General features: G+C 45.8%; 2 protein-coding genes across 6 annotated transcripts; one reads left to right on the top strand and one right to left on the bottom strand.

Annotated features, from left to right (window-relative positions):
- The first annotated feature begins 1,230 nt into the window (after nucleotides 1–1,230).
- KBTBD13 (kelch repeat and BTB domain containing 13) lies at nucleotides 1,231–17,826 on the top strand. 5 transcript variants are annotated; one of them, XR_013979627.1, is made up of 2 exons: nucleotides 1,231–4,694; nucleotides 17,782–17,826. XR_013979627.1 is itself a non-coding variant. In XM_080982192.1 (1 exon), the coding sequence occupies exon 1, from the start codon at nucleotides 1,769–1,771 to the stop codon at nucleotides 3,128–3,130; it is 1,362 nt and encodes a 453-aa protein (XP_080838318.1). In that variant the 5' UTR covers nucleotides 1,231–1,768; the 3' UTR covers nucleotides 3,131–6,878. The 5 variants fall into 5 exon arrangements, 1 of the variants encoding a protein (XP_080838318.1); XR_013979628.1 differs by lacking the exon at nucleotides 17,782–17,826 and adding an exon at nucleotides 9,159–9,263; XR_013979629.1 differs by lacking the exon at nucleotides 17,782–17,826 and adding an exon at nucleotides 6,297–8,440.
- Nucleotides 7,029–25,386, bottom strand: UBAP1L (ubiquitin associated protein 1 like). Its single transcript, XM_080982191.1, has 6 exons — nucleotides 25,322–25,386; nucleotides 21,397–21,551; nucleotides 17,753–18,544; nucleotides 13,830–14,039; nucleotides 9,293–9,391; nucleotides 7,029–8,578 (listed from the first exon to the last, which is right to left on the bottom strand). Exons 2-6 carry the CDS (start codon nucleotides 21,526–21,528, stop codon nucleotides 8,444–8,446), a joined length of 1,368 nt encoding a protein of 455 aa, XP_080838317.1. The 5' UTR covers nucleotides 21,529–21,551; nucleotides 25,322–25,386; the 3' UTR covers nucleotides 7,029–8,443.
- Between the last annotated feature and the right edge of the window lie 779 nt (nucleotides 25,387–26,165).

Consider the following 26,165-nt stretch of genomic DNA (forward strand, 5'->3'; position numbering starts at 1 on the left):
TCGAAAGATGACCTTTGGGGTCCCTTCCTGCTCCACGATTCTATGTTTTTTTTCTGCTTCAACAACATTTCATTATGTTGCCATAACTGTATTCTGTATAAATTTTAAAAATTATAAACAAAACACCTTCTATTTACATGCAAAATATTTAAATACAGTGGTACCTTGGGCTAAGAACTTAATTTGTTCCGGAGGTCTGTTCTTAACCTGAAACTGCTGCTGCTGTGGCGCCGCCACGCGATTTCTGTTCTCATCCTGAAGCAAAGTTCTTAACCCGAGGTACTGTTTCTGGGTTAGCGGAGTCTGTAACCTGAAGCGTCTGTAACCTGAAGCATCTGTAACCCGAGGTACCACTGTAGCTACCTTTCTGCCGGTAGGATGTGGGGGCATGGACGTAGCCAAGAAAGCCAAGTTAGGGGGCAGGCTCATTGGGGGGTAGAACCTCCAATTTGTATTGATTTTTATTTATGGGGGGGCAGCTGCCCCCCTGCCCCCTCTTGGCTATGCCCATGGTGGCACCACAGGAAGGAATCAAGGTCGGAAGGGGCCCACAGTCGGAAAAAGGTTGGGAAACACTGGTCTTGGAATTTCAGTGACAGTTAGTGGCTCTCCAGAGTTTCAGGCAGAAGCCTTCCCAGTCCAGGTCAACTTGGAGGTTTTCTCCCACTGTGCCCTGGAACAGTGTTAGCTTTGGGGCTTCTTGCACTGAGTGATGGATTGCTTCTACCTGCCCATGATGCAATGGGTATCTGCATACCCGGTCCTAGCTGGAGAAGCTAGGGATTGAAACTGCGACCTTCTACATGCAAAGCGGTTGTTCTGCCATGGAGCTCTGGCCGTTTCCAAAGAGCTGCATGTCCATCCTTCCTCGCTGAGCCAATATTTTGCACTCGGCCCTCGATGTTGAACTCTGAAGTGAGGGATGAATGAATTGGTTTCATTTTTTCCAATATTAAATTCAGTTCTGCTCATTCATGCAGTGATTTGCATTTTAAAAAAATGCTCATGAAAATTAATTGGCCTTGAATTTTTACTAATTAAGCACATTTTTGCATGCAATTCTGCCTAGATCAATGCAGTTTTTTGTATGTTATCTTTCGCTGATATGTGCATTTTATGCATACTTTCCCTTAGTTTTTTTTTGCACACATTGCTTCGCTGGAGAGCAGCATTGCAAAATTCGGAGAAACAAGATGTTTGAAGGATGGCTTTGAAACAGCCAATGCATTGTTTCAGAAAATGTGAATTAGGCTGGTTTGCCTCTTAATGCAAATGTAATTGAACTTCTCCCCACAACCCTACTTAGCGTCCTCATTAACCCCCCGCTTTCTATCCAGGGCTTTCTAAAAGCCTAATGTCTGCCTTCTCTAGACCCTGTGAATGCCACCTCCCTTCAGACTTCATTCACCTTGAATTGGAAGTGACCTCCAGTGATCTGTGTAGTCTCAACACCTCTCCCTCCCCCCCAAAAGCCACTCCTTTGCATTGGAGTGGAGCAAATGTTGTAGACCTTACTTTGGAAAGACCTGGGGGGGTCCTCATGTTGCTGGCAGCCTCGGTCACATGAACCACAGCTATCTTTAGAAGAGGGTATTTATATGACAGAGTTTGCAGCTTCTTAGCTACTCAGACAGATACAGGAAGATAGAAATCACACCCACCGTGACATATATGAAGAGCCCTCTGATCTCTGCAGAGCACTTGCCGACAATGGACTAGGCAGTGCAAGAGCTCCCGTGACGACACGAGGGTAAGCCTTGGCTGGGCCATGCAGCCCTCGCTGGATGAAAGGGTGCGGATCCAGGTGGAAGAGGAGTTTTTCTCGGTGGACAAGGCTCTCCTGGTGGAGAACAGCGAATACTTCCGGGCGCTCTTCCAATCCGGCATGAGAGAGAGCACCCAGAAGGAGATCCAGATCAGAGATCTGAGCGCCACAGGCTTCGCTGTCATGCTGAAAGTCCTGGAAGGGGAACATCCGATCCTGAGCTGCGAGGAGAACCTCAGGGCAGTGGAATGTGCCTCGTTCCTGCAGGTCAAGACCCTGGCCAAGTACTTGATGTCATCCATCAATACAGACAATTGCATTCTTCTCTACCAGGCAGCTGCCATCTTTGGCCTCTTAGATCTCTTCCATTGTGCCGCACTGTACATACGAGACAGTTACTCGGACCTGGAGGAGTACCTCGACTGCCTCTCTCCAGACCTTCTGGATTATGTGGAGTCCATCATCCCCAGCACGTTTGTGGCGGTAGGGGCTCACACGCCCACCTTTGAGTTCTTGGAGGACCTCTCAAGAACTGTTTGCTACCTGGATGAGGAAGGTAACACCTGGAGGACACTTTCCTGCTTACCGCTGACGGCCAGCACATTCCTAGCTGGCATAGCCACCTTGGATAACAAGATTTACATTGTGGGCGGGGTCTACGGTTACAACAAAGACATTGTGAACCGGAGTTTTTGCTATGACCCGATGGCCAACGTCTGGAGCGAGTTCCCCGGGCCCCAGCAGCTGCGCTATGACTTCACGTTGACAGCCCAAGAGAACAGCCTCTACGCCATAGGTGGGGAGTTTGGGAAGGCTGCCCTGAAGTCGGTGGAGAAGTTTGACATCTCCACCAACACCTGGAGATTTGTCTCTGACCTCCCCCAGCCAACCACAGCGGTGCCCTGCGCCCAAGCGATGGGGCGCATCTTTGTCTGCTTGTGGAAGCCTCTCGACACCACCATGATCTACGAGTACAAGCCTCAGAAAGACGAATGGCATCCCATCTCCACCCTCAACAGGCCTCAGAGCTACGGCCACTGCATGGTGGCTCACCGGGACAACCTCTACATTGTGCGGAACGGGCCTTTCGATGACTTCCTGCGTTGCATGATGGATTGCTTCAACCTGACCACGATGCAGTGGACATCTCTACCAGGGCAGTATGTGAACAGCAAAGGGGCCCTCTTCACGGCTGTCATCAAAGGGGACACAGTCTACACGGTCAACAAGATGCTCACTCTGATGTATACCATAGAGGGGAACACATGGAAATCCAAAAAGCAGAAAGCTGGTTTTCCAAGGGCTGGTTCTTTGCAAACCTTCCTCCTCAGGCTTCCAAAGAAAGACCACAGCATCGCAACTTAGAGAGCCGGTCTCTGCTAGATGAATTTCTCAGGGACCCACGTTGCCTTCCTTCTATGCCAGATGTCCTGCAACGCCGCCAAATTAAAATCCAAAGGTTGTGAAATCACCCCAGCTTTCAGTCGACACTCTCTGCACCTTCTGGGCCAGCAACATTTCAAGGCAGGAAGCTCAGGGCTAGCTTGCACCAGAAGCAACTGTAACGCAGCTCTCTGCTCTTCCAACTGCAGCTGGGCTTGTGGCTTCATGGGCCTCAAGCAATATGGTTTCCACAGACTTATTTGTCATACCAAACTGGGCCAAGTAGAAAGGAGGCAGCAAGTGGCAACCAGCAAGCAGGAGGAGCCAGTCACTGGCAGGAAGCCAGCGGCACTAGGAGGAGATTTATGCACTGAGGGGGTCATGTTCATTTTGGCCTACGCCCAGCTGAGTGGCGGAATCTACCTCTCACAGAACAAGTTGGCAGTACATCACACCATTCAAAGTTGGAATTAGCAATTTATTAGCACAAACCCGACTGAGTGTCAAGCCTAATAAGCAGAGCAGCTTATCTCCAGTAGGTCTTTACCCCATGAATCAGTTCCAGAGACTGAAAGTTCCCCGCCTCCCCAGAGCCATCTAAGTTGCTTTCTATCCAGGGCTTTCCCCAAGCAATCAGAGACCGCACCTGCGTGCAGCCAATCTCTCATTTGCCCTTTTCATGCCTCTCCTGGTTCTGGGAGCAGCAGGAAGGGGAGACACCCATGACACTTCACTAGCTTGACTTATCTCTGCCTCCTGGCCTCCCTCCTCCCACCCTCCTGCTTCATCTTCTGCCTCTGATTCTGGACTCTCCCAGTTCACTAAACCCTGTTACCTCTTCAGCTTCTGACACTTCCTCCTCCTAGGCTTCTCCCTCTTCTCCCTCTGACTACTCATCATTGTCCCACCAATACTCCCCAGTCTCTGAGCCTTCTTGCCTTGATGTGTGTGTATTTTTCCTGTTGGTTCCTCCATTCTTCTGCGCCAACCAGTCCATGACTCTACCATTGTTTTAGTCCATCTTGATGAGTCTCATAGGAAGTCAGGCCATTACCTATGTGATTCACCATTGTCTACACTGCTTGGGAGCCGCTCTCCAGGATTCTAGAATGGAGGTTTTTCCAAGCCCTACCTGAAGATACCAAGGATTGAACCAAGGACCTCCTGCATGCAAAGCAGGTGGTTGACCACTGAACTGTAGCCTCACCGTCCCCCCTGGACATAGGAAGCTGCCTTATGCAGACCATTGGACCATCTACCTCAGTATTGCTGGCACCTCTCCAGGGTTCCAGAATGCTCTTCAGTCTTTCCCAGCCCTGCCTGGAGATACAGCTGGAGAATGAACCTGGGACTTCCTGCATGCAAAGCAGGTGCTCTGTCACGGAGCCACAGGCCTTCCCCTTCTCTTCTGCTGAAGGTGAAAAAGGATTAGGTGGTGCTCTCTAATTCTCAGAGTGAAAAGCTGCTGACATTAACACGCACAGCTTTTAGAAGAAGGGTGTTTCAGGCATCCCAGACTGGAGCACTGGAAATGTAGACGTTAAAGGTCAGTAACTGAACTACATTTTGAGAATATTTTTTTTTAATTGATCACAATCAGAGACAGTTAAACATGCTTAAGTCCCATTGGTACTTAAGACAAGACCCATCTCTGATAACTTTCAAGAATACAGAGCATTGATTTGGTTTGACTTTTAACCTGAGATGGCAGCCATTGATCCCAATTGTCTTTCTTTCTTTTTCTTTGAAAGAGCTCTGGTTTTAAATTTGTTAATTGGTCAGATTTGCTTGGTGTTTTTATTTTGCATACCACTTTGAAGGCACTTTGTCAAGGCCCAAAGTACGGTTTCTAAACCTCTTTTTATAAAGAAATACAGAAATAGTTCAACCCTGAATGAAGTATTGCCCTGTGCAGAGTGTTGTGGGTTTCTCCAGGGTTATGCCAGTAATATCTATACCCTGCGATGAAGTTGTGTTTCTAAGTTTTATATGCCCCACAATTCAGTCTGCAGCAGACTTTAAGTGGTTAGGAAATTAATAGCTTCATAATAAAGCACAGACTGACTCAGATTCAGGGTTGAGCATACGGATAAAACCTTTTCCGTTTGCATCCAAAAGTTTTGGACTCAATCCAGAGAGTGCCGTTTTAACAAGCATCATTAATTATGCCCAGCCCCCAAAGACGCAGTTAAGCCCAGACCATCAAGGGCAAACATCTCCCTGCTGATATGCATCTCTTCAAATAAGAGGAGGAAGGACAGTTCGAGCTGAGCCACAGCTATGGAGCACCAGGCATTTTCCTTGATGGACTGTGATTGAAGCCAGACTTGCTGTAAAAAAGAAAAGAAAAAAAAGCCCCACATTCAACTCATGACTGTTTTTGGTAACAGCTGCTGATCTGACTCCAGCTTGCCAGTGTTGTTCATGTTCTGTTCTGTATGTTTATAGAAGCCTTCAGGCCCTTGACTAGGCTAACTTTAAGGTCATATTATTTATGCCACAAAAATGAACAGGCTTGATTGACAGCAGAAGTGGCTCACCAGGTGGGGCGGAGCCGCTAAGCTAGCCTGGCGGCAGGTGGATCGCTCTTGCTGACGGTTAGGAAAAGCAGAAGGCAGCAGGGAGGTCAGGGAGGTGCAAACTCAGTGGCTGGATAAACTCTGCTGGTGTGTTTCCACCCCACCGACCTTCCCACCGTCTCCCCTATTCTCTCGCCATAGAAACAGTGACCCACCAGCAGGGAGGCTAGTGGAGCAGCTCCACCCCACCCAACGAGCTGCTTCTGATCATCACTGTACTGTAATGATTAGAGTGTTGGGCGAACGCCTAGGGTGCACCCAGATTCAAATCCCCGCTCAGCCACAACACCTCTCACCCTAACCTACCTCACAGGGTTGTTTATGAGGATACGATGCCAAGAGGAAGAACCATGTGCACTGCCTTAAGCTCCTTGGAAGAAAGGTGGGATAGAAATGTAGCAAACAAATAATGATTCCATGTCTGCCTGGCCACCCTGGGAATTTGTAGTTCTGCAGCAGGGAGACAGAAATGAAGAGAGCATTCTCTACACTCTCATGGGAAGCTGCTTTAGACTGCCCTTGTTTTAACTACTAAATACTGAAGGTGTGTCTCTACCTCCTTTGTTCAGCCCGGACACTGAGGTCCAGCTCCAAGGGCTTTCTGGCAGTTCCCTCACTGCCAGAAGTAAAGTTACAGGGAACCAGGCACAGAGCCTTCTCGGTCGTGGCACCTGCCCTGTGGAATGCCCTCCCATCAGGGTGTCAAGGAGATAAACAACTACTTGACTTTCCGAAGACATCTCAAGGCAGCCTTGTACAGGGAAGTTTTTTTTATGTTTGATTATGTTTTTATATGTATTGGGACAACCCAGTCAGGTGGGTGGGAGTACAAATAATAAAATTATTTCTTCTTCTTCTTCTTCTTCTTCTTCTTCTTCTTCTTCTTCTTCTTCTGTGCTGCAGTTTGAAAACCTGGCAAAAACTCTAGCTCTGAAACAGAGATTGGTAGCTCAGAAGGCAGGGAGGCCAACAGTAGGTGGAGCCAGAGTCAATGAGAGGCAGAGCCAGAACCAATGAGAGGCAAGGCCAACTTATTCCCATCCTCTCTCGCTGCTGAGTTCTACAAGGGCAAAACTGGGGCAACAGAGGAAGCTGACAGGCAGGTGGGATTGGCTGAGGACAGACTGCGCATAGTTTGCCACAGAGGAGCAATCTCTGCTGCTCTGAACATTGTCAGCCTTGTAATACAGCTTGTAAGCAAGGGGACGGCAACGTGTCAGGAAGGAGGTTGGTAAATATTAAGTATTGCCCTGGGCTTTCATCCGTCTCTCCCTGAAATAAGAGCACAAACACACCAGCTATTGGGAACGTGCCATTTTATTTGAGAGAAATATGCTGTACCTATGAACCTCAAAGGATGTTTGTTTTCTTCTGTTACATTCAGCTGAATATCATATTTGTTTCCCCTTTCTCCTTTAATAAGAGACACAAATACTTTTTTATTATTTGGCTGAAAGACAAACAGGTATCACTTCGCTGTATCTCAAGGAAAGACAATTGGGCATTCACGGTGACAGGAAAAAATAAAGAATTACTTGATTGGAAACAGTCTTGGTTTCTTATTTCAAATAAGGAGTTGACGCTCAGCCATAATAAGCTGAAGACTCTGAGCCCCGCAGTAAATTAAGAAGTTGCATTCCCTATCCTGGAAATCCAGGTATTGTGGTTTGGGATGTGTGTGTGTGTTGGAGGATTGTACAGTGGGAAGCTCTCAGCTTCGCTCAGCCCACTTTTCAGAGAACTCTTAGGTCTGTACAGTCTTTGATGGAGTCCATTAAAAATCCAGTGCATCGTTGAAATAAGTCAGGGCATTGGCCAGGAAATGGGAGCATGGGTATGCCCAAAAGACTTGTTTATTGAACATTTACCCTGATTTGCTGGCACAAAGCTTACACAGGCTACACTCGGCCTTTATTAAGCATTTGTTCTTACTTGTTTCCAGGTTGGGTTGGCTTTGTGGCAATGAACATTCATCCTGAATCCATGCTGAATTGCTTGCAGGGTATTTATGCACCTTCCCATTTATCATTCACCCATCTTGCACTTTTCAATGCATCTCTCTCACCACCACCCCAGCCCCATTTTCCTAACTGCAGTTTTTTTCTTTCTTTTTAAGTGGGTTTGTTGTTCCGGGTTAACACATGCAAATCCATTTTCATTGCACAAATCTAAACCTCCCCAAAGTGCACTGCAAAATATTGGCAACCTGGAGGCACCCTTAGGCTACAGAAACATCTTAAGTTGCGCTGTGGACCTGTTTGCAGACAGGTGCAGGTTATGCAGAAGTTTGTGTTAAAATGTTGGTCTTTCACGAGCCCGAGCAGAGCGTGCGATGCAACTAGAAGCGATTCCCTTGCAGTGACTTTTAGACACTCTGCCTCTTGACTAGCATTTGCTACCACAACATGGAGCGGGGTGGTCACTAACTTAAATGCCTTTTGAAAAGAGAGGGTTAGAAGAATTCAGAGGTGGCTATTAAAGATGACGGCATATAGAGCCTCACTATCCAGAGCCAGTATACTTCACAGTGCCAGCTGCCAGTAAAAAGCAATGGGTGAGCCCTGCTTGTGCACTTCCCAGAGGCAGGTGGCTTGATCCAATGGGATTTTGGCTGTTCCAGCTGGGTTCTGACATTCAAAGCTTGTTCTGAATCACATGCCGTGGGGCTGTGGCATGTTCTGCCCTTTCTCAGTATGGAAAAAGGCCCTCTTGCCGCTCACTGGGTCCTTGTCATGAGCTCCTCAAGCGCCTTGTCTCTGTGGTTCTCGCACAGTAAGAGGACTTCTTTGATGTCTGCTTGCTGGAAGCCCATGTCGTTGAACTGGACCAGGAGGTGAAGGAATTCTGCTGCCTGCAAAGAGAAGCAGAGTGAAAAGTCAGGGATCGGGGGTGGGGGTGGGAGGAAGGGACACACAGTGCACGTCCCACAACTGAAGCAACTGAAGACAAACAGGCCTGGTGAAGGGGCTTCAATGTTCAGATGGATACTTGAACAAGGCAAGCAACTCCCCTTTGCCCCTGCAGTTGAGGGGGCTGGGACCGTGCAATGTCAGCATTCCGTGGGGCGTGCTTGCACACCCATTGTGGAATTTTGAGGGGGCTCTGCCTCCTTGTAAATGTGGGGGGCCCTTGCCCCTCCAGACACCTCCCCCAGGTGTATATGCCTGCAGAGGTCCAGCCCCATACATTTTGGAACCTGAGGGGAACCAAAAAACAGCATATCCCCTTCTGTGGAAGAAGGGGTGAGTAAAGATCTACATCGGGGAAAATGTTGAGGGGATAAAGATCTACATTGGGAACAATGGGGTTTCTTCTTCTTCTTGATTTCACTGTTTTACCTTTCTTAAACAGCTTTGAGGGGTTTTTTTTGGGGGGGGTGTTGCTTTCAAGCCGTGTATAAAGAAATAAAATAGATTTTTGCTTACTTTTAGCTTATACAGCCCCAAGCAGCTCAATGCCAGGGCTATGAGAGGAAACTGCCAAGCCATTTATACCCCCTACTCAGTCCCTGCACCCAGCAGGAGACCCTGCGGCTGAAGTGCAAAAAAAGGCTGGGTGTTCTGACCTTTTCTGAGTTCTGGAACATCTCCATAGCTTCTTCGACCTGAGCCTCCTCGTAACCCTGCTTCAGAAGTTTGTCGCAGGCACTGAGGTAACTGAGGAACTGTTGGGGGAAGGCAAAGGGGAAGTTAGCTAGCTAGCACACCAGGCTATCACTTACTTATTGTATTTGTATCCCACCTAAGTTGCTCGAGGTGGCATACATAGTTCTCCCCCTCCTCATTTAATCCACCCTATGAGGTAGGTTAGGCTGAGAGGCAGCGACTGGCCCAAGGTCACCTAGTGAGTTACATGGCCGAGTGGAGGATTTGAACTCTGACCTCCCAGGTCCTTGTCTGACACTCTAACCCAGGCTTCCTCAAACTAGGCCCTCCAGATGTTTTTTGAGACTACAATTCCCATCGTCCCTGACTATTGGTCCTGCTAGCTAGGGATCATGGGAGTTGTAGGCCAAAAACATCTTGAGGGCCGAGTTTGAGGAAGCCTGCTCTAAGCACTACACCACATGGTCTCTCTGTCTACCCACTCACCCTTCCTTGTAGATAGGGATGGGTGAACCTGTCAGTTTTGTTTTCTCTCTGTTTCTCATTTTCCCAGTCTTAAGTTCCGTTCTCTCCAAGGAAGGAGAGTGCCACCACATCCTATTCTCTCGCTTTTTAAAAAACAAACCTCTGGCTTCTGCTCTTCTCTCCCACTCACTACAATCCTGGTTACAATCGGTTGTATCCAATGCTAGCACTACTCGAGGTAGACCCACTGAAATTAATAAACAAGACCAGCTTAGGTCTATCAATTTCATTGGGTCTGCAATGAGTAGAAATAAGCTGCATGCAACCCTGTGTTTTCCCCGCTCCCTATCTTCTAAAATGGGTTATTAGTCTGATTCAAAAATAACTCTGGCAAGAAAAATAATGCAGCTGCCCATGTGTTAAGTTCATAACTTTAAGATTAACTAAAGATGGAAGACAAAAGTATTACAGTGGTACCTCGGGTTACATACGCTTCAGGTTACATGCGCTTCAGGTTCTGCTAACCCAGAAATAGTACCTCGGGTTAAGAACTTTGCTTCAGGATGAGAACAGAAATTGTGCTCCGGTGGTGTGGCGGCAGCAGGAGGCCCCATTAGCTAAAGTGGTCTTCAGGTTAAGAACAGTTTCAGGTTAAGAACGGACCTCCGGAACGAATTAAGTACTTAACCTGAGGTACCACTGTATTATTATTATTATTATTATTATTATTATTATTATTATTATTTATATACCGCCTTATACCCAGGGGCAGTGCTTTTTTCCTTAAAAAATTTTTAGGGGTACTCTTATTTCACCTGAGACTCAGGAAACACCATGACAGGAAATGAGGCTACCTTCGGGGGTAGCAACGGAACTGACGATTCACCACGCTAGAGAAGAAACTTTTTTAGTTTCTTCTCCTGTTAGATTCACAAAATGTTTAGGGGTATGCATCCCCCCCCCCAGAAAAAAGCACTGCCCAGGGGGTCTCAGGGTGGTTCACAGAATAAAATCAAGATATAAGACTACAAAACACCTAATAAAAACAAAAACAACAAACGTACAAAAGAAAGAGGAAACCATTCCAAGGTAGAAGAAACCTGGAGAAATCTACATCATCAACCTTGCAAGAATTCTCTCATCCTATCATGAAATGCACAAAGACCACATTGAATCAGACCCTCTGATCTTTTCATTTCAAGGATCCCGTCGAGGTGATCTAGATCCACTGATGGACATCAGGTATGCCATTCCTGACCCATTCAGATCTGGGGCAGCCTCAAACATCCTGCATGCTAGGAGGTTATGCAAGGATGGGGCCAGAGATCTGCCTGGGACACTCTGAGAAGGGCACTCCGACACTCCAAAGGGACGATCTATTTCTGGCTTCCCCCATTGTTCTTGGAGTGCTGACAGGACAATTCCCAGTGGCACCCCTCCTAAATGCCTCACATGCTATTCATTCCCAGTGCACAAACACACGCAGGGTGGAATCAGCAATCCCTGGAAAAAAGGCTAATACCAAGCATTATCTTGCAACAACAACCACCACAACAGCCCCCCCCCCACCCCAATTCATTGCAGGCAAACAGCATCCTTCTGTAGGCCTGAAGATGGCACAGATGGCTAGAGGACTGAGTGATAGGCATGAAAGGCTGGGATTCAAAATCCGTCCTTAGCCACAGACTCACTGAGAGGGCCTTGGCAACACCACAGAGCTTCACTGTGGCAAAATGGAAAGAACCACCACCTCTTTCTCAGGAGAATAGGCAAGGACTAATATGGATTGGAGGGCCTTGTGCAAATTAAAATAACTGATGTGTTAATAATTCATTGCAGACTTCAATGAACTTCAGGCAGGGGCTAATATAGCCCTCCAAGTCTCTCTCAGATCCTCCAAGTGTCCCTAATTTCTGGGGAGAGTCCCAGATTACAGAAGCCGTCCCGCAGTTTCTGATTTGATCCCAGAATGTTCTGCTTTTCCTTAGGATGTCCCTATTATCATTGGAGAAATGTTGGAGGGTATGGAGTTATGTGACTCCTCCCCTACCCCAGCCAAGGAGCTAAGTAACTATACAGTGGTACCTCAGGTTAAGAACTTAATTCGTTCCGGAGGTCCGTTCTTAACCTGAAACTGTTCTTAACCTGAGGTACCACTTTAGCTAATGGGGTCTCCCACTGCCGCCGCCGTGCGATTTCTGTTCTCATCCTGAAGCAAAGTTCTTAACCCGAGGTACTATTTCTGGGTTAGCGGAGTCTGTAATCTGAAGCGTCTGTAACCTGAAGCATCTGTAACCCGAGGTACCACTGTACAACCTTTAGAAGACATCTGAAGACAGCCCTGAATAAGGAAGGTGTTTTTTTCTCCAATGTTTAATGTTTCATTATGTTTTTATATATGTTGGAAGCTGCCCAGAGTGGCTGGGAAAACCCAGTCAAATGGGTGGGGTATGTATGTATGTATGTATGTATGTATAAATAGGATGTCCCTATTTTCATCAGAAAAATGTTGGAGGGTATGCTCTCTGTCTGGCCCCCATGGACTCTCCACGAGTGTTTTTGCCTGGCTGGAATGTGTCCATAAACTCTGATCATGTCTCTTGCTTGCCTGCATGGAGGATGGAGAGGGTCGTGTTTGTATGTAGAAACTAGCCAACTGTACAAATGTAAAGTTCACAGTCATTGCTCCACCCACTTTTCTCTCTTCCCTTATGCCCTCCAACATTCCTGGCCTGGAAATAGGGACATCCTATTCTACATCAGTATCACTGCTTGAGCATTTCTTCCTGGTCGAGTACAAAAGTTATTAGAAGAAAACACACAAAGCTGCAGCATTTTAAGCCCAAAAATATTTGAATTTATGTATTGCGTTTAGAGAAACCTGGGGGAAAGGAATACCCCAAATCAATACATACTAGCAATGATACTGATGTAACAACAACAACAACAACAATTTTATTATTTATATGCTGCCCATTTGACTGGGCTGCCCCAGCCACTCTGGGTGGCTCCCAACAAAATATTAAATAGAATGCCCCTCTTTTCATCTCAGGGATGGTGGAGGGTGTGCACCTCTGACACGCAGCTTCTGGAAGGCTTCCTGGAAGTAAATGTGCCCCTGCCTGGAAAAGATCCACCCACTCTGGTCTACAATGACTGACAGCAGCACCCTCAGACAGGGGTCTTTCTCACCCCTTTCTGGAGTTGCTTGACATTGAACTGGGATTTTTAGCTGCTGCTGCTGCTGCTGCTGCTGCTGTTGTTGTTGTTGGCCCTTCACAGCAGGACACGGGGTGTGTGTGTGTGTGTGTGTGTGTGTGTGTGTGTGTGTGTTAGGGTTAGGGTTCATAATTAAAAACAGATAAAAAATATTTCAGTCACAGGAATAGGGTGGGCTCTGAAAACATCTGAGGTCCTGCTTTGAGGGTCTTCTGCTGGCCCCCTCACTGAAAGAAGCAAAGTTGCAGGGGACCAGGCAGAGGGCCTTCTCATTAGTGGCGCCCTCCCTGTGGAACGTCCTCCCATCACATGCCATGGAAATTAAGAACTACACAACTTTTAGAAGACATATGAAGGCAGCCCTGTATCAGGAAGTTTTTAACGCTATATGTTTTACTATGTTTTTATATATGCCCTGGGTTATGCATTTCCTGTAGGAAGGCAATGTGTGGTTTCATGGCGTTTATGTACGAGGTGATGCCTTTTCTTCTGATAGGCTTTCCCAATCCCCTCACATTTAGTGCAATGGCTTTTAAGCTAGCCATTTTGCATGTCTATTTTATAAGATGATTCCCTTCCAACCCGTCTGCGTTGCCCTGTGTCCCTCCCCTTATATTGTCTATCCAACCTAGTGCATTGTATTTCTGCTGACCTTAACACTCAAGTGAGTCTGTAGGGAAGAAGGTGGTATTTGGGGCCTAAGTCATGTCCATGAGCTGTGCTTCTGAGCTGTGGCCTCATGATTTGCGCTCACTGCATTCACAAACAATGTGTTCCCTGGTGTTCAAGAGAAAGGAACCAGCTTCCACTGACCTGACCCAAGCTTTGTCTCCCAGTCTTCTGCAGAGCAAGGATCGCCCGGCGGATCGGATAACCCAAAGCTAAAACGGGCTCAATGAGGTCGCGCTCCTCTTGGCTGAGCGCCGAGAGCAGGTCAGCTGTTGAGTCAGGATGAGTTCTGTGGGAACCACAAAGCTGCTGCACTCCAGGAGGGGGTGGAAGGCAGGAATAAGGGCTCAGGGACTGGGTGGGGGGAGAGAGAGAATAAAAATAAACATAGATCATAATGCTGGTTAATTTACAGACATCATTATGAGAAATTCTGTACTCTTCAAGGCTTTAAAAAGGGTTTTTTCCCTGCCCCCTGGAAGATGTACAGGGTTTGTGGGTGCTCAAAAGCATGCCCTGGAGTCATTAAATTAAATTTAGTCAGACCACAGAAGATGCCCGGAAAATTCCCCTACTTGGAACAACCCCCCTTTTGGTTTTCTGACTTTAGACATCCTGTTTTAATCATCTGAAGTTTATTTCAAAATGTGAGTGACCCTTCCTTGGATGGGAACTATTATTATGTTTCCAGGGAGATGACAAAGGTTGATTTGACAACAATGGAGACTGGATATGTGTTTACATTCGAAAGCAAAAAATTAAACCTGCATCTGAAATGGATGTGCTCAGTGCTTTGTCGAGACACTTCTGCCCAGTTTTTAAACTGGAGTCAAAACACTGGTGAGGTTGTTTCATGCTGGGACCAGTTCAAAGATTGGTGTTTCTTTCCAACACTTCTCCAGACATGGTAGCCTGAGCGGTGCTGAAGTTGAGCAGCTCTACCACCAGGGCTGAGAAACCATTTTGGGCCTGAGGGAGCAGCCTTCTGAGGACCCTGTATGAAAGGTGGGTGGGGCCAGAGGCAAAAGTGGGCGGAGCAATGGATGAGATTCTTAGCTCCCTACAGTCGGCTGTATTCCAGCCACACAAAAGCCAGAGGTTTCTATACCATCTTCCCATCTTCCAACCAAGTAAGTTGGAAAGTGCATTGCAGTTCAATGCAATGGTTCAGTTCTGCGAAGTTCCTCTACATCCGAGATGACTGATTCAGACCAGTTTAACTCTCAAAGCTATCTCCCGAAGGGATGTGAAAAGTCATGCCAATGCCAATTAAAATTGGGAACACCCAAAAAAAAAAAAGAAAAGAAAAGAAAAGAAAGAGCTCATCCTATAGACAAGAGTGTAGTTCTCAGGGTCCCAAAGCTATGGCAGTTCTACTGATGGTTAATGCAGATGGGAGTCCAAATTAAAACCTGGCTAAGAAAAGCCGTGCTGGATCAGACCAAGGACCCACCTAGTCCAGCGTCCTGTTCTCACAGTGGCCACCCAGTTGCCTCTGGGAAACCAGAAAGCAGGATCCGAGTGCCACAGCAATTCTCCCCACTTGTGACTCACAGCAACAGGCATTCAGAGGCCTTACTTGCCATATGTCTGGGTTTCCCTGGACATTTTGCTGATTCAGCAAAAACCTGCCCAGACAGCCCAATTCCCGGATGTGTCCGGGAAAACCGGATGTATGGCAGCCCTATCCTTTACAGCAGCTGGTCACTAAGCAGGGAGCCACTCTCAAGGGTTGGACCCCAGAGCTGCCTGCCACCGCTGCTGCTTCCTTCTAAGAAGTATTTTCTGAGAAACAATCCCTTACGTGTAGGTTGAATTGGGCCAGGCACGCAAGGACAGCAAGGTCAATGGGGAAAGGAGGCGGGTGGCTGCTCACAGCCTGATCTTCTTTCCAAGAGGCAGTCACTGAAAGACGTCAGCAAGGCTGGAGCCTCCTTGCAGCCTCGGGGCTTATCTCCTTTGATGGATTTAGGGACAACTAGGTGACACGCTGAGAGAGAAGGACAAGGGCTCAGCAAGAGAGACTCAACAGGTGTTCTGGTGAAGAAATGCACGTCCTCACATAGGGTGTCAACTGGCCCCTTGCTAGTGACATTAAGAACCAGGCAGCTGCATGAAAGACCACTGCCTTCTTTACAGTGCTCAGATTGGCAGAGGGGGCCCTCTTTGTAGTTCCACTGCCCCCAGAAGCTTGGGGGGGTGACCTGGAAGAGGGCATTGTCTATGGTAGGTCCTCACTTGGGGATCTCCCCCCCCCCCCAGAAGTGCAACTGGAACCTTCATTATACAGCTTCCAATGAATGCTGAAGACACTTCTTTTTATCCTGGCTTCTGACACTTGAGATGTATATTTTTAGGACCACCTTGAGGCCAATTGAGGAAGGTGCCATCCCCTCGCCTCGCTGAAGCCTCCCTTATCTTTCAGGGGCTTTCAGCGGCACCCACAAATCAGCACCGATGGCGGGTCCCAGTGATATCTTTCTAGATCTCGTGGAGCTCTTGCAAGATCTCGTGGAGTGCAAAAGATCTGGCAAGGTCTCACCAGAAGATGATGCTGAGTCCATGCTTGTGCTTTGGGCAGACAAGGTCGGAAGAATCTTTTTCATCCCAGGGGCCTTGTTCCATTTTAGGCAACCTTTTGAGGGCCACATGCATGTGGTGGTCGGGGCTAGAGGCAAAAATTAGCAGAGCAACAAATTAAACTTTACTTTTTGTACAATAGGTTGGCTGCTACACACGCTCTTGAGGTTCCCTACTCCTGCTCTAAACTTTTTTCAAATATGGAATCTGCCTCTAGCCCAAGCATGCATTTTGGGTCCTACCTTCAGTCAAGCTGCAACTCAGCAGTGAGTCCTGACTCAGGGAAGCCATATCTGGGGGCCAGATCCTTTATGCATGACCATCACTTAATGATTGCAAACCTGAGTGGCAACTGGGTGTCAAGTAAACCACAACAGATAACAATTCCAGAGAGGCTTTCCTTAGGTTTTTGCACCACCTCAGAAGCAAAGCTTTGCAATGGGGTTACTCTGCTGCCAGGAAAATCAATATCCATGCATTTTAGGCTTCACTCTGGCCAATTTGCAAATATTTTCTTTTTCGTGTGCATAATTTAATTGTCACAGAAAAGGGGAGATGCCGGTGACCTGTACAAGAGCTTCCCACTTTGCCATCACTTACTTGTGCCCAGAATTTGCCACCTGCAGCAAGACCTTTTTAGCCCAGCTGGGTAAGCAAGCAGGCTGATTTTCAACACGTTTCCATTTTCCATTTTTTTAAAACTCAAAAAGTCTAAAATCCTGGAATTAGGGATTGGAGAGAAATATATTTTGGCAGATATTTAAACATGAATGTATCAAATGCATACTTCCTGTCAAAATCTGAGAACCAAAACACAGTCATCTATGAAAATTTGCATTTATCTGAATTTTGCAAAGTAGTTATCCAATCATCAGTGTTTACAAAAATGCATATTTTGTGGGGAGGGGGATAAAAATGAACATGCTAGTGAAAAGGAAGGGCAGAAATATTACCAAAAAGTGCTTGCAAAAATGTGTATATCAGTCAAAACTGCAAACAAAAATGTGTTTGTTAAGAGAAATTCACACTAAAATTATGAAGAATTTTTAGGATGATTTTTCTTTAAATTTAGGATATTACTGCAGAAATGTGGGCAACTGAATTTAGGACTGGAAAAGTGAGAAATTGACAGAACTGAAATTATCTGATCCTTCTGTCCCTACCTGAAATTTTAGATTGTGAAATGGAGAGGGAGAAGGAAAAGAAGCAGAGAAAAGTGATTTCTTACTGCAGTTGTGGGCTTGTGCTTTTGGTTAGGAGGGACAAGCGCCGCAACAGTCAGTGGCTTTGGGTTGCAGCATGGCTGAGAAACTAAGAGAACCAAACTGACAGATCCTTCCATCCTTACCTGCAATTTTAAGACTGTAAAATGGAGAGGGGGCGGAGAGAAAAGAAGAAGAAGAGGAAGAGGAAGAGGAAGAGGAAGAGGAAGAAGAAGAAGAAGAAGAAGAAGAAGAAGAAGAAGAAGAAGAAGAAGGATATCTTACTGCAACTGTGGGCTTGTGCTTTTGGATAGGAGGGACAAGCCCCGCTACAGTCAGTGGCCTTGGGCTACAGCAAGGAGTCGTTGGTGGTGTTGGGGCAAGAGTTCCCACCAGAGACACATCAGAGGTAGGTCCATATCTCAGGTTCCGGCTGCTCCGGGAGCGCTGATGGAGGGAGAAAGCTCTGGACGCCAAGGTGGGTTCCGCTGCCATCTGGTTCCTCGGGAGCATGAAAGCTGTGAGCTTCTTCCTGGCTCCTTCAAACTCATGCTTCACGTTGTTAAATAAAAACATAGATTGCCTCTGCTTGACTAGAGGAGGCTTTTGGCTGATGTTCTCCGAAGGGGTGGCCAACAGCACCGGGGAGGTCTTTGGTCTACATTGGGGAAGACTCAGGAAACGAGGCAAAGTGCCAGGAACACGCTTGGAGTCAGAGAAGGGCTTTTCTTCACCGTCGCTTTCGACAGAGGAAGGCAAGGGAGACTCCTCACCTTCGGAGCACCCTTGCTCTTCCAAGCACCCATCCTTGCTCACCTTCTTAGCCAACCTGCTCTTGTTCACAGTGCAGCTGAACTTCTCCGCCGCAGCACACAGGTTGGCACACCGTCGAATGGGTACCGCAGCCGTCAGTTTGCGGCCTGCTGCCTCTGGGAAGCTCTCTTTCGAGTCCAGCAGCAGCAGCCAGCAAGGCGGAGCCGTTGGGACAACGTCAGTGGTCACTTCGTACCAGGGGGTGTTTTGCCGAGAGGCGGAGTCTACCCAATACAGCACCTTCTTCTCCAGCGAGAAATCGTGCTGTGGGAACAGAAGAAGGAGAGTCAGCATCTTCTTGGCCTTGGGCTGTAGCTGGAGTAACCAAATGAGCGAAGGTTGTGAGCCGGGACTTGGGAGCTAAATCACAAACCAGATGAGGTCACCTGAACCCAACAGGACCACCCACTCCCAAGATCTGACTTTGCTAAGAACTTCAGAAAGAACTCTGCTGGGTCAAATTAAAGCCCTTCTAGTCCAGGGATGCAGAACTTGTGGCCCAGAAAATGTTCCTGGACTCCACCTCACATCACCCCAGTCATCATGACCCAATGGTCAAGGATGATGGGAGCGGTGGTCCAGCAATATTTGAAAGGCCACAGGCTCCCCATCCCTGACCCAGTCCAACATTTTATTTTCAACAATGGCTAGCCGGAGGTTTAAGAGCCTTACAGGAAGGCCATGGGGGAACTATAGTCAAATGAAATCGTGAGCAGGGTCTAAATAACAGGCAAGGGAAGGAGAATAAATAAATGATTCTAATCTAAGTTATAATACAATAGAAAATTAATTTAGATACTGTAAAGGAATACAACAGGAACATCACAAACGTAAGGGTGCGAAGTCAAAGTGTAAGAAATTATTATACTGAAAGTGAACAGAATAATGTCAAATTTTGTGTAAAAAACTAATAAAAATTCATATATATTAAAAAAGGAAGGCCAAGGAAGCAACATCTGTACTTTTTTCAGCACCTTCTAAGGAAAATATTTTTCTTTGGGCAACTGTCCAGATATGTAGAATGCTGACATGTATTTTAATCTGTTTTTTAAGTTCCTCCTTGATTTTAATTATTTTTTCAATGTTTTAGAGAATTGTTTTTAAGCTGTTTCTTACTGATTAGTTCATTGTTTTGTTTTTTTGTAAACTGCTTTGAGGTGTTTTGTTTTGTTTTGTTTTTTACAGTCAAGTGGCACATAAATTTTGTGAACTAAATAAATAAAACAAGAATGCATGCAGCCTTAGGAAGAAAGTTGTTTCTCAACACAATTGTGTGTTTCAAAATACAACTTGTGTGGAGTGAAAGAAGACATGTGTCAAGGTGGATTCTTAGAACTCTTTCATCCTCTCCTCAAAACCCTGAATATAATAGCAGAAGATCCACCAAGACGACTCCTAAAAACACCAATCTTCCAGAGCACAATGATGCTCCCTAGTGGCAGGATAAACTGGACACAGAGCTTGATAGGCGGCAGAGGAAGATGGCTTTAGCTTTTCAAACCCAAGTTTCCAGGCGACTGAAAAGTCATCTCCATACAATGTTTAAAACCCCCTGGCAATATTTGTAACCTAGGAGATATTGTAAACATTGCACTCTGAGTCTATGCTACAAAGACGGTTATGAAAATACACTTCAAAAAAGCCTGTGGAAAGTTAATTTGTCACGGATTTGATTTGCATATATTGCAAGGGAGCAGGAGAGATGTGCTTCACTGACACTCATTAGGCAATTTCTTTTTTTCCAGCTAGCTAATGTACTTCAAGGACTAATTCAGATGTAACATTGAACCATGACTTGGTGTTACAAGAACAAACCTTTAATGGCATTGCCAGGGCTGGATTTAGGTTTGATGAGGCCCTAAGCCTTGTTGTTTTTTGTGTTGAATATGTGCTATATAGTAATTTATGGATGTAACAGGTATCTAAAGCCATTTGCCCATGTTGCCATGCAACCAGTCCATGCAGAATGCAGGCACCCTATATATAGAAAAGAGCAAACTAGTGATATTTTAGGGAGCAGGCTAGCAGGCAGGGCCCATTACTAACATTGTAGGAGCCTACACAACACAAAACACTGTTGCTGTATGTAGGTTTTATTTTATTTGTTTTTTATCTATATTTTGGAAATGTACATCCAGGTTTTTTGTTTGTTTGTTTGTTTTTGAGCCCCCCAAGAGAGTGGAGCCCTAAGCTATAGCTTGTTTAGCTTATACGTAAATCTGGCACTGGGCATTGCTGTTCCTCCACTGCTAGAGTTAGGGTGCCCTGCATACCAGCTGCTGGAAATCACAAGTGGAGAGGCATTGCTGTGAGAACAGAGTGCTGGACTCGATGGGTCCCCCTGGGCCTGATTCAGCAGCCAGCCTCTTCTTATAATGTTAAAGGGAGTCCCTGGACACTCCTTCCTCCACCTCCTCCCCCCGCCTTGATTTGAGGCAGCCCATCATTTGTGGCTTTGTCCAAACCATGGCTTGTGTTTGCCCTACAAATGACAAATTGGAAACCAGCCCCAAACTGTGGGTCCTAATCCTGGTTGGATTAGGGCAGGGGTAAGCCCTGTGTTCGCCAGGTTTGGGCAAAAAGGTGAATCGCACCTTGCTTCAAAGCAGCAAAAAATGAGGAAACAGTAGTAAGAGAAGGAGGAATGTGCTGCTCAGAAGGTCCTTGAATGCTTATTATTGTAGTGTGATTCTGGCATTGTAAGAGCCTAGAAAGCTGCCTTTTACCAGCTTGGACTATCAATCCATTGAGCTGCGTATTATGAACATTTTCTGGCAGCAACTCTTCAGGAGTCCTCAAACAGACATACCCTTCCAGACATACCTGGAAATGTTGGGGACTGAACTGGACTTCCCTGAACTATGGTGTCAGGTTAAAGGCTTTCAACATCAGCAAAATGTTCCTCCCAGGGGTAGGAATGTACATATAAAAAGCCTGTGGAGCCTAGGTGTTATTCTAATTAATAAATTTCTAGACCTTAAGAATACTAAACTAGAAAATGGAAATGGCTAAAGAGTCAGTAATATGAAAGAATCAACTTTGTTCCAAAAAACAAACAAACAAACAAACAAACAAAGATCCCCTGTAATATCCACATTTGGAAGAGATTTATTTACCATTGCACACATCAGGACCTCTGTGCAATCGGGCATCTCAAACTCAGGTGCTGACACAAAGTTTGTCTCTTCCGTGGAGTCGTCTGCAACGCTTACGGTCACTCTGAAAGGTACATCTTGCAGGCAATTCATGGCTCCCCTTGTTACATTACACTCTAGTAAAAAGATAAGAAGATTGATTGGACTTAGTTACTCCTTCTGCTTCAGTTTACAGACCTAAGCCCAACATGTGTCCATTTGGCTAGTGAGACCATTGCTTCCAAGCCACACATATAGGATGCCAGGTCAGGTGTGAGGCAGGCAAAGACATGGCTCCAAAGAAAGAATCAGAAGCTTAAAATAAGCTCCCAATTGGTTCTTTGCAAGTGAGGCTTGCAGACACTGATTGGCTAGTGAGACCATTGCTTCCAAGCCACACATATAGGATGCCAGGTCAGGTGTGAGGCAGGCAAAGACATGGCTCCAAAGAAAGAATCAGAAGCTTAAAATAAGCTCCCAATTGGTTCTTTGCAAGTGAGGCTTGCAGACACTGATTGGCACAGCGAGCCTCAATGGAATCACTGGGGAGTCCTGCATCAGGAACGTCCTCCTGCAGCCAATGAGAAACGGTGCTTTGCAAGGTCGGCTATGCAAGCACCAATGGTCAGCTGATCACAGGTGCTTACAAAGCCCTGTGCTTTTGATTTCAAACCATGGGGGCAAAGGAAAATAGGTCATTGTGATGTCAGGGGGTTGGCAGGTGTCTGAACTGTCGCACTTCAGATTGCAGGTCACGGTTTACATGATGGAAGGCTCCTCCACAGCAAATAAAATAAAATGAGATCCCTGCAATAAGAAAACTAGGATGTCAGGGGAAAACAACTTCTTACTTTAATAAATGGTGGTTTGTGCAAGTGGCCCCAAGGTAAAAGGAAGTAGAGTGGGCAGTATTATTGCTTTTTTATATCAAAGGCCTTTATGGCAGAAGTTGGGAACTTTTCCCCATTGAGTGCTGTGTTATGTCAGATAAGATATACCGGTACTCTGCAGGGCGGGCCAGGGAGACACAAGCTGGAAGCAGTGAGGCAAGAGCAGCCAGCCTCCCACTCCCAAGATCCTCACCATCTCAACACACTTTAAAAGGACTGATGCCTTTTGAAAGCCAGATCAGAACCTTCAAAAGCTCCTTCTTGCTCTCTGGGACATTTTGAAAACTGCACTATAGCCACCTCTCATGAAGAACAGCTCAAGATTGAATGGCAGCATAAAATGGACAAACTCTTCTCCTGCTTGATAGGATTGGCTTTGCATAGGCAGCAGGAAGCTTGGATTTTGCAGAACTCCTCATCAGCCAGTGTCGGCAACTTCTGATCAACAACCTATGAAATTCAGAAGCCTGTGTACACCCAATAAACAATGTTATTTTACCCACTTTGCACCTTCCATTTCTTAACTGATCCTGGCGAAGATTTGTTAGCAATCCCCTTTGCCTCCTCCTAATTTCTATGTGCTCCTTCAAAAGAGTGAAGCTCCTCTATGGACTTTTTTAATGCCACTCAGCTATAAATTGGTGTTTCTAATCTCAACAGGATTTATTGCTGGGTGGCTAATGCAAAGTCTGTGTCTCCTGGTGCTGGAGTGGAGAAGCCAGATGGGTGCTTCCTAGCTCTGCCATGCTGCACATGTCTTTTTGCTAATACATTCCACATGCAGCATATCTGGAAGGCGACCCAGGGCTCAGACCATCTGCTGAGATAATGCAAATGACGCTTTCCACATAAGCCACAACGTACACAAATGTCACAGAGGGAGGTGGGCGGGGGGAAGAAGCAAGGAGTAAACGCAATCAATGACGAGAATGATTTATCGTTCCGATTTCGTCTGCTGGCTCTGCGACTTATTCCTAGTTTTAGCTACATGTTTTATATCATTTAGGTAGCTTAATTATATTATTATTTCACATGTGCTGGCACTGTAGATTATGGCTCTGGATCAGACAGTTGGGATGGTAATTAGAAGAAATGATGGCAAATTAGAGACTTGGGCCACCCATTTTCTATGCTTTCACAAGATACACAAACAGGCTAGCAGTGCATCACTGCTCCTGTGCATTAAGAACAGCCATTGTGAAGGGGGAAGTTTTGTAGCTGCAATTTCACCTGACCTTGTCTTTCATCCTGGATATAGGAGCAGGTGGTCCTGGTCTAATCACAGGGCCTCAGAATAACTTACTGTTATAGTTTGAAGGGGGTCAGTCTGGGTAAGACCCTGAGTTCCTTCCAAACTTCGGGTTTTGTGTATGTGGGGTACATACTATAAGATGAAACCTGACAAACCAGTTCTTCTGGCTTTGGCTAGCCAGTTAAGTTCCACTAGTTACACGTCAAAAGAAGTTGCTATAAAGACAACCCGGTGGGGGTCTATCCCTACCCCACCTGGCTGGATGCCACCTCATCCAAGGTGAACTATAGGCCAAGGGGAGGCTGTGTATGAGAGAGCTGTGTGAGTTTCTTGGCTGATGCTGGAAGCTGGAGACACAAAGATACGTCTGACTCTGTGCTGGACTTGGGGTTCCCCTGGAAACCTAATGGGGAAGCAAATCTATTGGGGCATTCGTATTGCAAGCCACTCTGTCCTGTGCTCAGGCTGTATATATCTGTAAATAAAGCCAGATATCCTAAAGACACCAGTCCCTGAATAAGCAGAGGAAGCTTGGAGTCTCCCACAGCTTGGAGACTGTAGTACGCAACAATACTATTCTGTTTCCAATTATTTCCACTGCCACATAATTGTTGATCTTAAGGGGAAAGACACTTTACAACTGTACCTGTAGCAATTCAAGGAACAAAGGCATATAGCCCAAACCAGGTTCCCAGATGCCTAGAGGCACTTCACATCATATACATGCAAGTGATTGAGGGGGAGAATATACTTAGGGTTGTATCCAATGTTGTGCATATGGAGTTCTGCTCACACAACAGGATTTCCCCTTATCCTTCTCTCCTGATTAGAGGGTCATAAGGGAGAAGAGGGAGGAGTTCCACTGTGCAAGTGGAAGTTTGTTATGCAAGCAGAATGATAGCGCTGGATACAACTCTTAGGCACGGTGCCCCTTTTAGAAACAAACAAGTGGCATTTCGCTTAATCCGGAAACTAACAACCACCCTGTAAGATACCTAGAGAGGCAGTGCTTTTTTTCTGGAGGGACACATACCCCCAAACATTTTGTGAATCTTTGTACTTTTGTCCATTTACTGTATTTTTCTCGATTTGAACTAAAAAATGGTGATTTTCTTGAGTCAAAATGAGAGTACCCCTAAATATTTTTTAAAAGAAAAAAAGCACTGCCTAGAGGATACTAGAATAACGCAATATGGTATTAAACAAGTGGAAACTATTAGATAGGGACTCAACAAGGCATCTTCTTTTCTTTTCTAATTTAAGAACTAAACATTATGTCAGCGTTATAAAAACACCACCATGATCTGGGGGTAGGGGGAGAGGACTGAGAAACTTGCAACTAGGGATCACTAGTTTTCGTCAAAATCCACCAGGCAAGAGAAGTTAACACGCGCTCCAACACTATCTAGCAAGACTGTAACAGATAACAAAATGGTAGAAAAATAGCAAAGAATTTATAGGGAGACTACTAGGCCACTGAAATTTATCAAGCAGGTGTAGCAAAAAGCTTTTCACCAAGTAAAACATGTTGTATCTCATAGTGAGGTATGAGCAAGCAGTTGTGGAGAAACAAATCATACCTACAAGAAAGTAAGGCCATAGCTTTACATATAGAGGCTTGAGTATTTACTTCATTGCACAGCAGACTTTGACATTTTATAATGAAAGCAATAACTAATTCAAATTCATTTTTCTACATCTTGAGGGATATCTTTCCATTTCATACCATTCAGTGCCTGCATTTCCTTTGCAAATTTAAGCTTACCTTAAGAAGAAACCAACTAGCTGCTTGTGATGCAGGATGGAGGCACCTTGTCAGCTCTCTGTCCCATACTTGGAAACTTAAGTGCCTACAAAGGAGGTCAGGTGAATGCCTGGCTCCCTTTTCTAAAGCTACTGATTAGAGCAGCTTAAGGGGTTAGCTTGCATCATCAAGTCTTCCAAAAGAGTAAGAAGCCTAGCCACACGTGTGAAAGCAGCGCCAATTTTTATGAATTGGTTTGAGGTCTTACTAGTCTCAAGATACTAATTCAATGGAGTTGCTTTAGAACACACATGCATGTTACTCTGTCTGGTAAATAAAATAAAAAATAAGGCAGAGATAATGTTAATAAAAGGGCAAGTTTTTATCTTTAGCAAAATGGTACTTCCTAGTAGTTATTGCACTGTGTTCAAGGTGCTGGAACTGGTGTAAAAACCACTATTGCTTGGGACCAGGATACATGAAAGACCATCTCAGTCCCTACATAGCCAACCAGTCAGTGTTCTGCAAGACAGGGGGTCCGTTCTGCATGATGTTGGAATTAAGAGCTTAAGCGTGGTGGCACCTATCCTTTGGAATTCCCTACCACTGCGTATCAAGACAGGCACCTTGTTTCTTGGCTTTTTGGCACTTGCTAAAGACGTTCTCTTTCAACAAGCCTTCTAAATTCTTTATCCTGGTTGGCATCTGTTCTGAATCTGAACTGATTTTAGGCATGTTCTTGTTTCAAACTCCCCCCCCCCTAAAAATTCCCTATATATGCAATTCTTGTAACTGTGTGTGTGTGTATGGCATTATACTGCAAGTTGCTTTGCGAAGGAATTCATAAATGAAAATAGTAATAGCT

This window comes from Podarcis pityusensis, assembly GCF_964106645.2.
Source record: "Podarcis pityusensis genome assembly, chromosome: 14".
NCBI classification, from domain to species: Eukaryota; Metazoa; Chordata; class Lepidosauria; order Squamata; family Lacertidae; genus Podarcis; species Podarcis pityusensis.